Below are 14,277 nucleotides of genomic sequence, written 5' to 3'. Positions count from 1 at the left end.
CCACTAATACCATCCTATTATTGGTACAACTATGAACAATTTCCCTACGTGCCTGCTCAAGTTCCTGCTGACTACGGGGGGGGGGGGGGGGGAGGTCTATAATACAGCCCCACTAGAGTGACCCTTTTCTTGTTTCCAAATTCTAGTCATATGGCATGCCTAGACAATCTAATAAGCACTGCTATATATCCCCTTAGAAAAGCAACACCCCTCCTCATTTACCAGTTTCTGTCATGCCTGATCTTGGAATCAATGAGATCTGTTTGAGGAAAGGCATAGCATGGTCATCTTAACAATGGGTTAAAAAGAGCAGAGTACTCTTTTCGAAAAATAAACCTCCTTACTTCAACAGGAGCATTCTATATCTTTCTAATCATAAACACTAAACATTGAAAACAAATACAAATAGCATAGAGCATTAATGGGAAGTAATATAAAAATTATTCTGCTGAGTTATACACGTTTAATATCTTTCTGGTTGTTGTAAAGAAATCAAGTTTATTGTCATTTCGACCATAAGCTGCTGGCACAGTACACAGTAAAAACAAAAAAATATTCCTCCAGGACCATGGTGCTACATGAAACAACACAAAACTACACTAGACTATGTGAGACAGCACAAGGCTACACTAGACTACGTAAAACAACATAAAAACTGCACTCGACTACAGACCTGCACAGGACTACATAAAGTGCACAAAACAGTGCAGGGCAGTACAATAATTAATAAACAAGACAATAGGCACAGTAGAGGACAAATTACAATATAATAATAAATGACGTAGATGTCAGTCTAGACTCTGAGTATTAAGGAGTCTGATGGCTTGGGGGAAGAAACTGTTGCAGTCTGGTTGTGAGAGCCCGAATGCTTCGGTACCTTTTGCCAGATGGCAGGAGGGAGAAGAGTTTGTATGAGGGGTGCGTGGGGTCCTTCACAATGCTGTTAGCTTTGCGGGTGCAGCGTGTGGTGTAAATGACTGTAATAGCAGGAAGAAAGACCCTGATGATCTTCTCAGCTGACCTCACTATCCGCTACAGGGTCTTGCGATCCGAGACAGTGCAGTTCCCGAACCAGGCAGTGATGCAGCTGCTCAGGATGCTCTCGATACAACCTCCGTAGAATGTGGTGAGGATGGGGGCGTGGGAGATGGACTTTTCTTAGCCTTCGCAGAAAGTAGAGACGCTGCTGGGCTTTCTTGGCTATGGAGCTGGTGTTGAGGGACCAGGTGAGATTCTCTGCCAGGTGAACACCAAGAAATTTGGTGCTCTTAACGATCTCAACGGAGGAGCCATCAATGGTCAGTGGAGAGTGGTCGCTCTGTGTCCTCCTAAAGTCAACAACTATCTCTTTTGTTTTGTTCACATTTAGAGACAGGTTGTTGGCTCTGCAGCAGTCTGTTAGCCGCTGCACCTCCTCTCTATATGCTGACACATCGGTCTCGCTGGTGAGACCCACCACGGTCGTGTCATTGGCGGACTTGATGATGTAATTCGAGCTGTGTATTGCTGCACAGTTGTGGGTCAGCAAAGTGAACAGCAGTGGACTGAGCACACAGCCCTGGAGGCCCCCTTGCCCAGTGTGATGGTGTTGGAGATGCTGCTCCTGATTCGGACTGACTGAGGTCTGCCAGTCAGGAAGTCTAGGATCCAGTTGCAGAGGGAGGTGTTCAGGCCCAGCAGTTTCAGCTTTCCAATCAGGTGCTGAATGCTGAACTGAAATCTATGAACAGCATTCGAACATATGTGTCTTTTTTGTCCAGGTGGGTGAGGGCCAGGTGGAGGGTGGTGGCGATGGTGTCATCTGTTGAGCGGTTGGGACGATACATAAACTGCAGAGGGTCCAGTGAGGGGGGCAGCAGGGTCTTTACGTGCCTCATAACGAGCCTCTCGAAATATTTCATGATAGTGGATGTGAGAGCAATGGGACGGTAGTCATTGAGGCAGAACACTGAAGACTTCTTCGGCACGGGGACAATGGTGGCGGCCTTGAAGCACATTAGAACGACAGCACTGCTCAGGGAGATGTTGGAGATGGCAGTGAGAACATCTGTCAGCTGGTCTGCACATCCTCTGAGCACTCGGCCAGGAATATTGTCTGGTCCAGCAGCCTTCCGATGTTACTGGCATTTCGTTGAAAAGTTCCACACACTCAAATAAGTATATTGATAATTTGACTTAATGTTATTGAGGGACTCAGAATTTCTCCTTTTGCTTAATCAAACAGTCACACTTAAATGCTTGCATCCTTACAATAGCTGATTGGGCCTCAGTCAAATAACACATCCAAGGAGGTCAGCACCAACAAAGTTACTGCATTGGATAGATATCCTTAAACTGTGGGCTATTAAAGTATGAACATAAGAGATTCTGCAAAGATCAAAATAAGTTGCAGAAACTTGTAAAGTTAGTTAGCTCTATGGGTACCAACCTCTGTAGTATCCAAGACATCTTCAAGGAGCAGTGCCTTAGGAAGGCAGCGTCCATCATTAAGGATTCCCACCACCCAAGACATGCCCTCTTCACACTGTTATCATCAGTAAGGAGGTACAGAAGCCTGAAGGCACACACACTATAACTCAGGAATATCTTCTTCCTCACTGCCATCCGATCTCTAAATGGACATCGAACTCATGAACACCACATCGCTACATTTTTAAATTTTTGTTATTTTGCACTACTTATTTTAGTATTTAATACACACACATAATGTAACTTAGTTTTTGTCTCTATATTTATTTGTCATGTATTTAACGATACTACTGCTGTAAAGTTAAAAAAAAAATCACGACATGATATGCCGGGGATATTAAATCTGACTCTGAGATACTGGAAACCCCCGAGCAACACACACAAAATGCTGGAGGCACTCGGCGGGTCAGACAGCATCTACCGAAATGAATCTTTAGTCAAGGCTATTTCGTAACAATAAAGTAATGAAGTACAGTTTAGAAGAAAGGAAATACGATAAATATTTAAGAAAAAGAATGCAAAGGGAATTGGAGAGGAAAGGTGACGAGGGTAACAGGAGTAACTCTGAATTAATAAAAGCTTTCCTTTACAGCTGAATTCGAGATGCCGAGGAAGCCTTAAAAACCACCACCATTGCATTCCACACTTGACGATGACCCTCTTTATAATCTACAAACCAGAAGGTCCGTGTTTCCCGCAATTCACCATTTTCCACAAGTTCGACCGTCCGCTTCGAAACCTGCCGCCGCCCACCAGCACATGTGCGACTGCGCCAATCACAGCTGTCTGACTAGATCGCCTGAAATAATCGGAACACAATTTTTAATTCATGAAATAGAAATCGCAATAATAGGTATGAAATAAATCCTGGATATGAAGGAAAATAATTTGAAAATAACCCAAGCCTTATTCTTCCTGCTGGTGGGCATTCTCATAACCTATTCAAGCGGCGGGTCTTACTCCTTCACGTGTTGGTGGGCAAGATGGCGGATTTACACATGAAGATTATCCGCAAACGGTTAAAGAAGAAAAACGAGAAAATTAAAAGCGCTAATGTACTCACAAACCCAAAAGGTGAGTGTTTTTTTAACTGGAAGCATATGAGTAAGGTAGAATGATACCTTCCGTTCGCAGTGCATTTAAATCCCGTGTAATTTCTCTCAGTTGGTCCTGGTTTATTGCAGCAGCCAAGGGATATTACAAGTGAGAAAGGAGTGGGCTTGCTAAGCAGATGCAATAGAACCTCTCGTGCGGAGTTTAATAGGAAACTTGTGTAGATCTGTGAGGGCGAACATTCTTGGATAGGCACGGGCTCATTTGATTTCTCCTTTTCAGTCCTGAAGAAGAGTCTCGGTCCGAAACGTCGACTGTTTATTCATTTCCATAGATGCTTCCTGGCCCGCTGAGTTCCTCCAGCATTGAGTGTCTGATAATAGTGATTTTCTTTGCTGCTTTTTAGGAAGGGAATGAATCATCGACGTTTCGGGTCCAGATCCTTCATCAGAGCTATTTCCTTCCACCAATTATGCCTTACTTGAGTTTATCCAGCTTCTTTTTTGATGTTCCAGTGATAAGCCTTTGTTGTATCGTTCTATGCTAGCTTATAGGTTTGCACATTGAAAGTAGATGTATTATCAAAGTGCATATATGTCACCATCTACAGCCCTGAGAGTATGCCCGTTTTCTTGCAGGCATACTCAATAAATCCAATAACTGTAATAGAATCAATGAAAGAACTCGCTAACAGGGTGGACAACCAGTGTGTATAACACGACAAACTGCAAATACAAAGAGGGAAATAAAAAAAAAGTAATAGTGATAAATAAATAAGCAATAAATGTCAAGAACAAGAGGTGAAGGGTCCTTGAAAGTGAGTCCATTGCTGTGGGAACATTTCAACGATGGGGCAAATGAAGTTGAGTGAAGTTATTCCCTTTGGTTTGAGAGGTGATAATTGTTTCCGAACCTGGTGGTGTGAGTCCTGAGGCACCTGGCCCTTCCTGGTGACAGGAGTGAGAGGAGAGCATGAACTGGGTGGTGAGGTCCATGGTGATGGATGCTGTTTTTCTGTGACACTGCTTTGTGTAGTTGTGCTCCATGAATGTCATGTCGAATCTTCGCAAACTTCGAAGGAAGTAGAGGTGCTGCCATGCCGTGGTGCATTACATAAGAAACTAGGACAATTTAAATAGATCTCTTAGCTACTCCCACCAACCTCATAGTTCCCATAACCAGCACTGCTTGTTTCTATCTCCTACCCAAGATGCACAAATCTGACTGTCCAGGTAGGCCTGTTGTTTCGGCCTGTTCCTGCCCCATGGAACTTGTGCCTGCTTCGTTCAGTCCCTTCCCACCTACAGTAAATCTGTTATACTTCAAATGCTCTCCATCACTTCAACTTTCAGTTCCCTGGCCCTGTCTGTCTTGTTTTTGTTATAGATGTCCAGTCCATGTACACATCCATCTCACATCAGGAAGGCTTTAAAGCTCTCCGCTTCTTTCTGGACAACAGACCTAACCAGGTCCTCTTCACCAGCGGTCCCCAACCATGCGCGAGTGGGTCGCGAGGAAATGATATGAGTCAGCTGCACCTTTCCCCATTCCCTGTCACGCACTGTTGAAGTTGAACATAGGGTTGCCAACTGTCCCGTATTTGCCGGGGCATCCCATATATTGGGCTAAATTGGTTTGTCCCATACGGGACCACCCTTGTCCCGTATTTCTCCCGCTAAGGTAGCGCGTTCCTATGAAACCTTCCGTGCTGAAATGGTGTAAAGCGAAAAAGCAATTACTATTAATTTGTATGGGAAAAATACTTGAGCGTTCCCAGACCCAAAAAAAAAACCAAATCATACCAAATAACACATAAAACGGAAAATAACACTAACATTTGGTAAAAGCAGGAATGATATGATAAATACACAGCCTCTATTAAGTAGAAATAATGTATGTACAGTATAATCGGGTTGATCAAGCCAAAACTGATCTGTGGATAAAAATATCGGCACGTACGTGCATGCGTATGTCACATATGCGCACGTCACATATGCGCACACAGGTGCCCGTGCAAGGCTTCATGGTCATGGTAGTCTTTCCTGGGGTAAACACAAGTGTCCCGGGATTGGACTGCTAATTTTGTCCCTTATTTGGGAGTGAGAAAGTTGGCAACCCTAACTGTAAAAAACATGTTGAGGTGAGTTTAACCCTACTTGAACACCGCCCCTCCTCCCGGTCGGCTGGTCCGCAAGAATATTGTCAATATTAAACCGGTCCACGGTGCAAAAAAGGTTGGGGACCCCTGCTCTTCCCCACCACCCTCCTCTGTGGCAGAACTCAATGTTCAAAGTAAACTTTGTTAGCAAAGTATATGTATGTCACCTTCTACTACCTCGAGATTCATTTTCTTGTAAGCATTTACAGGAAAATAAAGAGATATAGTAGAATTTATGAAAAGCTATACATAACAAAGACTGACAAACATGCAAAGAGGACATTATGCAAATAATACATTTAATTGAAGTAAGTAAGTATTACTGAGAATGAGTTGTAGAGAGCTTGAAAGTGAGCCTATAGTTTGTGAGGTTTGTTGACAGTTGAAGTGTCCATGCTGCATCAGAAGTGGTAGGACAATAATGGTTCCTGAACTTGGTGGTGTGGGAGAGAGGCTTCTGTACCTCTGTCCTATGGTAGTATCAAGAAGAGAGCATGACTTGGATGATGGGACTCTCAGATGATGGATGCTGCTTTCTTGTGGTAGTGCTTCTGTAGCATAGCTGGTATCACCAGTTGCATTACATTAAGAAACTAGGACAATTTAAATAGATCTGCCACCAACCTCATCGTTCCCATAACCCGCACCCGAACAGTTGCTACACCTCAACCATCAGGTTCTTGAATAAAATGGGATAACTACACTCACTTGCCACATCATTGAAATGTTCCTACGGATCCATGATCTCACTTTAAGAACCCTTTACTTCAAGTTCTTGTTATTTATTGCTATATTTATATTTGCATTTGCACAGTGTGTTGTCTCCTGCATTCTGGTTGATCTTTCATTGATCCTGTTATAGTCACTATTCTATAGATATGCTGAGTACGCCTGTGGGAAAATGAATCTCAGGGTTGTATATGGTGACGTATACGTATCTTGATAATAAAATTTGCTTTGAACTTTGAACTTACCCTCTAGTTTGGCTCCTTCCACTTTCTCCAAACCAAAGGTGTGGCCATGAGGCTCACATGGGTCCCAGCCTTATTTTATCTTTTCATTGACTACATGGAACAGTCCATTATGCAAGTCTACATTGGTAACACCCCCCTCCCTAACTCTTCCTCTGCTTCTTGCACCCTTGGAGAGCTTGTCAATTTTGTCAACTTTGCCTCTACCTTCCACGCTGCCGTCAAATTTATTTGGTCCCTCTGTGACAGCTCTCTCTCCTTTCTTAATCTCTGTCTCCATCTCTCCGATTATTTGCTGATATCTTTTACAAAGCCACTGCCTCTCAAAATTATCTTAACTCTAAAAATTATCCCAAAACATCAAAGATGACCGTTTTTTCCTAAGAAAAGTGTTTCCCTTCTACGACGATCAATGCTACCCTCCCCTGCTCCACCTCCATTTCTCACACATCTACTTTCAACCCCCAACTCTTTCCCCCCACCCCACCCGACATAACAGGAATGGAGGTCCCCCTCTTGCCTACCGTCCCCACGTGTCTCCATATCCAGCTCATCATTGTCTGCAACTTCCGTTATCTCCAGTGGGACCCTACCACCAAGACAACACCATTCCAGAGCTGCAACTGCTTAAGTGCAGTGGTTGTAGGGAAAGTTGTGATGTACTCTTATTTATTATTACTTTCCAGTTCAAGGGCTTTTCCTGTAAACAGTATTTCTTCACTGCAACAATAAATACTCCTTGAAAAATAGTGTTTGGGGGTAATAATTATCATGATATCATGACAATTTGTAAGAAGACAAGTTTTTAAAAATTTTAGCTTTGAATCTGATTCTTTTCTTTTAACCAGCACTTGCTCAGATGTAGAGCCATTTGAGTTTAATTGGCCCTTCTGGCTTTCGAGCTTGCCACCCCAAAAACTCCTGACAAACCCGATTAACCCTAACCTAATCACAGGACAATTTACAATGACCATTTAACCTACCCAGTAGGTGTTTGGACTGTGTGAGGAAACCAGAGCACCCTGGGAAAATTCACATTCTACGGGGAGGACGTTTTGACGGCTACACTACTGTTTTCTACAAAAACAGTATGGCAGATGGCTGCACTACTGTATCACCCATTAGCTTATCATTTGTAAACAAATTCACCTTTTGCATTGGCTTGAGATCTTGCATATGAACTTCAAGTAGATTTATATTCAGCATGAACTTTACAGTGATCCAGCAAAAGGAAGTGGAAAATGAAATCCCACCAGAATCAGCGAAGACTGAATTAAAAACTGCCAAGGTACCAAAAACTCCGAGCCTTGTGAAAGAAGAAGCTGATCTGAAATCTGTATCAGAAATCAAAAAGAAGAAGAAAAGAAAGCATGCAAGTAGCATCCAGGAAGGTGGTATGTTGATTTCAGTTTGAATATTTCAGTACTGTTTGAACTTGTATAACTTGTAAGTTTCACTTGGCATTGATGTCAAATCTGTATTGCTGAAATAAGCAATTTGAAGAAACTAACAATGAGCATGGGGGGGGGGTGCGGAATGCCATGGGAGGGGTGTGGGACGGGTGGTAGAGAAGGAGTGCCAGTGGTGGAGGTGGAGGGGATTCAGACATACCCAACCTTGATGTACCAGACAAAGTCATTTGGTTCCAAACAATTGGTTTATTGATCATTACAGAATGTCTCTCATGTCTCTCTAGTGCTTCCCATTCCCTCCCCTCTCCCTTTCCCCTTTCCCAACCATGATTCCCCTCTCCTTGCCCCCTTCCCGTTATCAGTCTACATCTGAACTGCACATTATAGCGAGAGGATTCGAGTACAGGAGCAGGGAGGTACTACTGCAGTTGTACAAGGCCTTGGTGAGACCACACCTGGAGTATTGTGTGCAGTTTTGGTCCCCTAATCTGAGGAAAGACATCCTTGCCATAGAGGGAGTACAAAGAAGGTTCACCAGATTGATTCCTGGGATGGCAGGACTTTCATATGAAGAAAGACTGGATGAACTGGGCTTGTACTCGTTGGAATTTAGAAGATTGAGGGGGGATCTGATTGAAACGTATAAGATCCTAAAGGGATTGGACAGGCTAGATGCAGGAAGATTGTTCCCGATGTTGGGGAAGTCCAGAACGAGGGGCCACAGTTTGAGGATAAAGGGGAAGCCTTTTAGGACCGAGATTAGGAAAAACTTCTTCACACAGAGAGTGGTGAATCTGTGGAATTCTCTGCCACAGGAAACAGTTGAGGCCAGTTCATTGGCTATATTTAAGAGGGAGTTAGATATGGCCCTTGTGGCTACGGGGGTCGGGGTATGGAGGGAAGGCTGGGGCGGGGTTCTGAGTTGGATGATCAGCCATGATCATAATAAATGACGGTGCAGGCTCGAAGGGCCGAATGGCCTACTCCTGCACTTATTTTCTATGTTTCTATATTTGGTCAGGATGTGATTGATGTCTGATGCTATTTTTCTGTTTCACCATACAAGTGACTTTTGACTATTTTGTACCATTTGTAAAAACATGTGTTGAAAGCTGTGTTTTTATCTGGAAGGAGTTACAGCAATTCTTCCTCCAAAATTACACTTCTATGTTTGCATTTATTGACAAATTAGAATTACTTTGATTTGACAAGAAAATGGGAATGGAACTGCATCTTCATGGAAGTAATAAAAGTTCATTGAGATTGGAGGGGGAGAAAAAAGAATGAACAGTATTTATTTTGTCTGCAAGAGAAATGAAGGCAAAACAGAGATCATCTAGGCTAGTAGCAAACAGCTTGTACAGAGCTCTTTTTAATCAGGAAATATTAAGAACTGTAGGAAAATTGGATAGAAATTTATTAAAGCAACTCTAGGTTTTTCCAAGTTGGGTAATTTTTAGTGTCTGTCCGTGGCCACCTCTTGTGCCAAGATGAGGGCACCCTCACAGTAGAGGAGCAACAGCTGGGCAGCCTCCAACCTGATGGCGTGCATATCAATTTTTTTTTGTTCTGGTAAAAACACTTTCCCTTCCCTTCCCCTCTTTTCCTGTTCCCCACTCTAGGCCTCTTACCTCTTCTTACCTGCCTATCACCTCTGCCTGGGTCCACTCCTCTTTCCCTCTCCTCTATGGTTCACTCTACTCTCCAATCAGATTCCTTTCTCTCCAGCCCTCTTATCATTTCTACCCACCTGGCTTCACCTATCATGTTCTAGCTATCCTCATTCCCCTCCCTCCACCTTTTGGTTCTGGCATCTTCTTTCTTTTCAGTCCTGAAGAATGGTCTGGGGCGCAAAACATTGACTGTTTATTCATCCCAGTAGGTGCTGCCTGACCTTCTGAGCGCCTCCAGCATTTTGTGTGTGTTGCTCTGGATTTCCGACATCTGCAAAACTTCTTGTGTTTATGATTTTTAGTGTAGGAAGTACAAGAAGTTGCAATCACATTATGTCCAGTAAGTTATTCTTAGGGCAGTCTTCCTAGATGTTTGATACCCAGCCATTTCTGATCTGGCTAGGGATTAAAATTTTATGTTGCCAGTTGAAAGTAAATTGGTTAACAGTCAGTTTTTTTTTCAATTTCTGTTTTCCAGAAGTCAAAAAGCTAAAAACTGGAGAATTCAATGGAAGGGGTGAACTGGAGATGAACAAAGCTGATAGCTTAGAGGTGGAGCAAGATCAGAAGGATGAGGTAAACGAAGAGAAACCTGAAGATGAAGGACCAACATTGCCTATGGGCTTGACAGGTAACCATGTTACCATGTTTCTGAGGATTCTGTGTTGCTTCTCAGTACAGCGCTCAGGTGATAATAATATCATCCAGGAATATCATGGTTGTATACATCTTTATCACAAGTGCTATTTGGTATATGGAAAAGGGAAATGTTTGGGTCTGAGTGTTGAGTAAGTTAGTAAACAAGAAGAATCGTTGATTTGGTCAGGAATGGTAGTGGTGGTGACATTCAGTACTGGTCTTTCTTCATGAGCGAATATTTGGCAAGCCCATCCCAAATTGTAGTTGACCTTTGTGATCTGCTTTGCCGTTTCAGTGAGCATTGAAAAGTCAGCCACCCCATTGGGAATAAGCAATGGACAAGGCAGCAAAATTCCTACCTTAAAACAAATATTGCGAACTGGGTTAGCTTTCAACCAGTAATTTCACAGTGCTGATTTTATGAGAGGAAAGTACTGTGATTTCTTATCTGAAATCAAAACAGGAAATGTTAGAGATGTGCAGCAGGTCAGAGTGTCCTTCCATTCTGTGAGGAAAATAAACATGAAGAAAATGAGCGATTTTAAAATAGAATATTGCTGTGTGGCTCAGCAAAATGGTACCTCTTTAAATACGAGAAGAAAGGAAATTCTTTTGGATACGTTGATACAATTATAGCATTGTTTCGAAAAATATATGGAGAATGCAGACAGGCACAAATCTGTGCAAAATATTAGTTACTTGTTCGGTAATTGGTTTATTATTGTCAAGCTTACTGAAGTACACTGGAGAAACTTCGTTTTGCATACCATAAGGTATAGGAGTGGAATTAGGCCCATTGAACAATCAAGTTGGCTTTGCTATTTCATCATGGCTGGTCATTCAAAACCCTAAGTACATTGAGTACTACGAAGGGAAAAATGATAACAAAATGCAGAATGTTGTATTACAGTTACCATTACAGAGAAATTGCACTGTAGTTAGGCAAATAAGGTGCTAAGGTATGTTGAGAGATCCAAGAGCTCATCTTTATCATGCAAGAGGTCAGTTCAAGGTTATAGCAGCAGGATAGAAGCTGTCCTTGACACTGGTGGTGCTTGCTTTCCAACATCTGTAGCTTCTGCTCAATGAGTGGGCTGGGTCTTTGATTATGTTGGCTGCACTCCCAGGGCAGTGGGAAACCAGACAGTGTCAATGAAGGAGGCAAGACTGGTGCTCTTGATGGACTGAGCTGTGCTCACTGTTCTCTGCAATTTCTTGCACAGTCTTGGGCAGAGCAGTTCTCATACCATGCTGTGATACATCCAGATTGTGCATTGATACTTGCAGTTAGTCGGGTTTAATTTAAGGATTACTGCAACTTTTGTAATATGTCACTGCCGAAAACCTGACCCAGTAAGTAGTTAGTCCAAGACCTGCATTCAAAATCATTGATGCATGCAAGAAGTTAGATACATTTTAAGGAGAGCCTGTCCATGTTTCTATGCTTTAACTATTTAGAATTTTTGTGATATTGCTTTCATTAAAATTTATTAAGGTGCTTATGTTTTATAAGCTTTTTCAGCAGAATTTTTTTATGTTGAATAAAAATCTTTATGTTGGTAAGGATTTTCAATGCTTGCTAATGTAATTAACTGGACTTACTCAGAATATACCTTTAACTAATTTTGTATTTACACTTAGGAGCTTTTGAAGACAGTGCTTTTTCTTCCTTGAGTGACTTGGTTAGTGAGAATACTTTAAAAGGCATCGCTGATATGAGCTTTACTCACATGACTCAAATTCAACAGAAAAGCATTCGGCCTTTGCTGGAGGGCAGGTAGGTTTGCCAGTATTTGTATGCTGCTTTATGAAGCGTATCTTATTTATACCTCTTCGGTTATGCTAATGGGTGTCTCACATGTAAAAGATAACACTGTTCGAATAAAACATCTGTTTCAAATATGCTAATACCATTCCACTGCAGATCCTTCCTTTGCCTCTTTTCTCTCAGTCATTTATCATATATTTACTCTTGGGTTGAAGTTTCTTGCATCTAAACATGTGGGACAACAGAGGCAATTACCACAGTTTCATAGTGTAATTTCAATAGAATAAACAGCCTGCCTCCTATCCTCTAAACTTAAGCTGTGGATGTCCAAGGCCATATCCAAGACTAGGGGACTAATAACTTTAACAAATGTAGTTGTTAATTTTGAGCGAGGATTATTGCTTCTTTCAGCATATATTTAAATCATATTCTTTTCTGCACTTGCCATGTTGGTTCTCGATATTTGATTCCAATAAAACATTTCCTAATTAGAAATGTAAGTTTGTAAGTTATGTTTTTAATGGGTGTAGGAATAAAAGGCATAACGATTAAGGCAGGGCTATAAAATGTTTCCTTTTTTTTAAAGGGATATTTTGGCTGCTGCTAAGACTGGCAGTGGGAAAACATTGGCATTCCTTATTCCTGCTGTTGAGCTGATCTACAAACTGAAGTTCATGCCAAGAAATGGTAATCAGGCTCAAATTTTAAGTCTTTCAACTGGCTGCTGGCTCAAGCTATTGGGCACATTTATTATAACTTATAAAATGATTTTTATTCAACTCTTTGTAATATTTTGGAGAAGGAACAGATGAGCTTCGAGATTAGAGCAAATATGTTATTGTGATTTTACTTATCAGTGATTAAATATTTTCATGAAGAGAATTGACAGATTTGTTTGAAGTAATTATTTACCTGAATAAGCTTAACTTCAAGCCTTACAAACATATATTGTTTGAATAATCCATAAAAATATGGACAATAAACATGTTGCATTAAATATATCTTAATTGTGGGCTGGATTTGTCAGTTAAAAAGTTTGAAGCAGAGGTATGGTCTTCTAGGACGAGGGAGATGTCTTCCTTTTTTAAAGAAAGGGGCTTCCCTTCCTCCACTATCAACTCTGCTCTTAAATGCATCTCCCCCATTTCACGTACATCTGCTCTCACTCCATCCTCCCGCCACCCCACTAGGAATAGGGTTCCCCTGGTCCTCACCTACCACCCCACCAGCCTCCAGGTCCAACATATTATTCTCCATAACTTCCGCCACCTCCAACGAGATCCCACCACTAAGTACATCTTTCCCTCCCCCCCCCCCCCGCATTCCGCAGGGATCGCTCCCTACGCAACTCCCTTGTCCATTCGTCCCCCCCATCCCTCCCCACTGATCTCCCTCCTGGCACTTATCCGTGTAAGCGGAACAAGTGCTACACATGCCCTTACACTTCCTCCCTTACCACCATTCAGGGCCCCAAACAGTCCTTCCAGGTGAGGCAACACTTCACCTGTGAGTCAGCTGGGGTGATATACTGCGTCCGGTGCTCCCAATGTGGCCTTTTATATATTGGCGAAACCCGACGCAGACTGGGAGACCGCTTTGCTGAACATCTACGCTCTGTCCACCAGAGAAAGCAGGATCTCCCAGTGGCCACACATTTTAATTCCACATCCCATTCCCATTCTGACATGTCTATCCACGGCCTCCTCTACTGTAAAGATGAAGCCACACTCAGGTTGGAGGAACAACACCTTATATTCCGTCTGGGTAGCCTCCAACCTGATGGCATGAACATTGACTTCTCTAACTTCCGCTAATGCCCCACCTCCCCCTCGTACCCCATCTGTTACTTATTTTTATGCACACATTCTTTCTCTCACTCTCCTTTTTCTCCCTCTGTCCCTCTGAATATACCCCTTGCCCATCCTTTGGGTCCCCCCCCGCCCCCCTCCTTGTCTTTCTTCCCGGACCTCCTGTCCCATGATCCTCTCGTATCCCTTTTGCCTATCACCTGTCCAGCTCTTGGCTCCATCCCTCCCCCTCCTGTCTTCTCCTATCATTTTGGATCTCCCCCTCCCCCTCCAACTTTCAAATCCCTTACTCACTCTTCCTTCAGTTAGTCCTGACGAAGGGTCTC

General features: G+C 42.6%; 1 protein-coding gene and 1 long non-coding RNA gene across 2 annotated transcripts in view; one reads left to right on the top strand and one right to left on the bottom strand.

The window, feature by feature from the left end:
- Nucleotides 1-3,219, bottom strand: part of LOC140199672 (uncharacterized) — a 77,061-nt gene extending 73,842 nt beyond the window's left edge. Inside the window, exon 1 of the long non-coding RNA XR_011886462.1 lies at nt 3,147-3,219. This is a non-coding gene — a long non-coding RNA (uncharacterized lncRNA). The remainder of the gene's footprint in view (nt 1-3,146) is intronic.
- Nucleotides 3,220-3,337: 118 nt separating this feature from the next.
- The window catches only part of ddx18 (DEAD (Asp-Glu-Ala-Asp) box polypeptide 18), a 35,713-nt gene continuing 24,773 nt past the window's right edge, over nt 3,338-14,277 (top strand). The window contains exons 1-5 of the mRNA XM_072262133.1: nt 3,338-3,543; nt 7,869-8,045; nt 10,215-10,367; nt 12,017-12,152; nt 12,730-12,830. Of these exons, the coding sequence (XP_072118234.1) occupies nt 3,453-3,543; nt 7,869-8,045; nt 10,215-10,367; nt 12,017-12,152; nt 12,730-12,830 (658 nt within the window). The 5' untranslated portion in view covers nt 3,338-3,452. The remainder of the gene's footprint in view (nt 3,544-7,868; nt 8,046-10,214; nt 10,368-12,016; nt 12,153-12,729; nt 12,831-14,277) is intronic.

Source organism: Mobula birostris, chromosome 6, assembly GCF_030028105.1.
Source record: "Mobula birostris isolate sMobBir1 chromosome 6, sMobBir1.hap1, whole genome shotgun sequence".
Classification (NCBI taxonomy): Eukaryota; Metazoa; Chordata; class Chondrichthyes; order Myliobatiformes; family Myliobatidae; genus Mobula; species Mobula birostris.
Note: the sequence above shows the minus strand (reverse complement) of the source record. Positions and strands in the feature narration are given on the sequence as shown.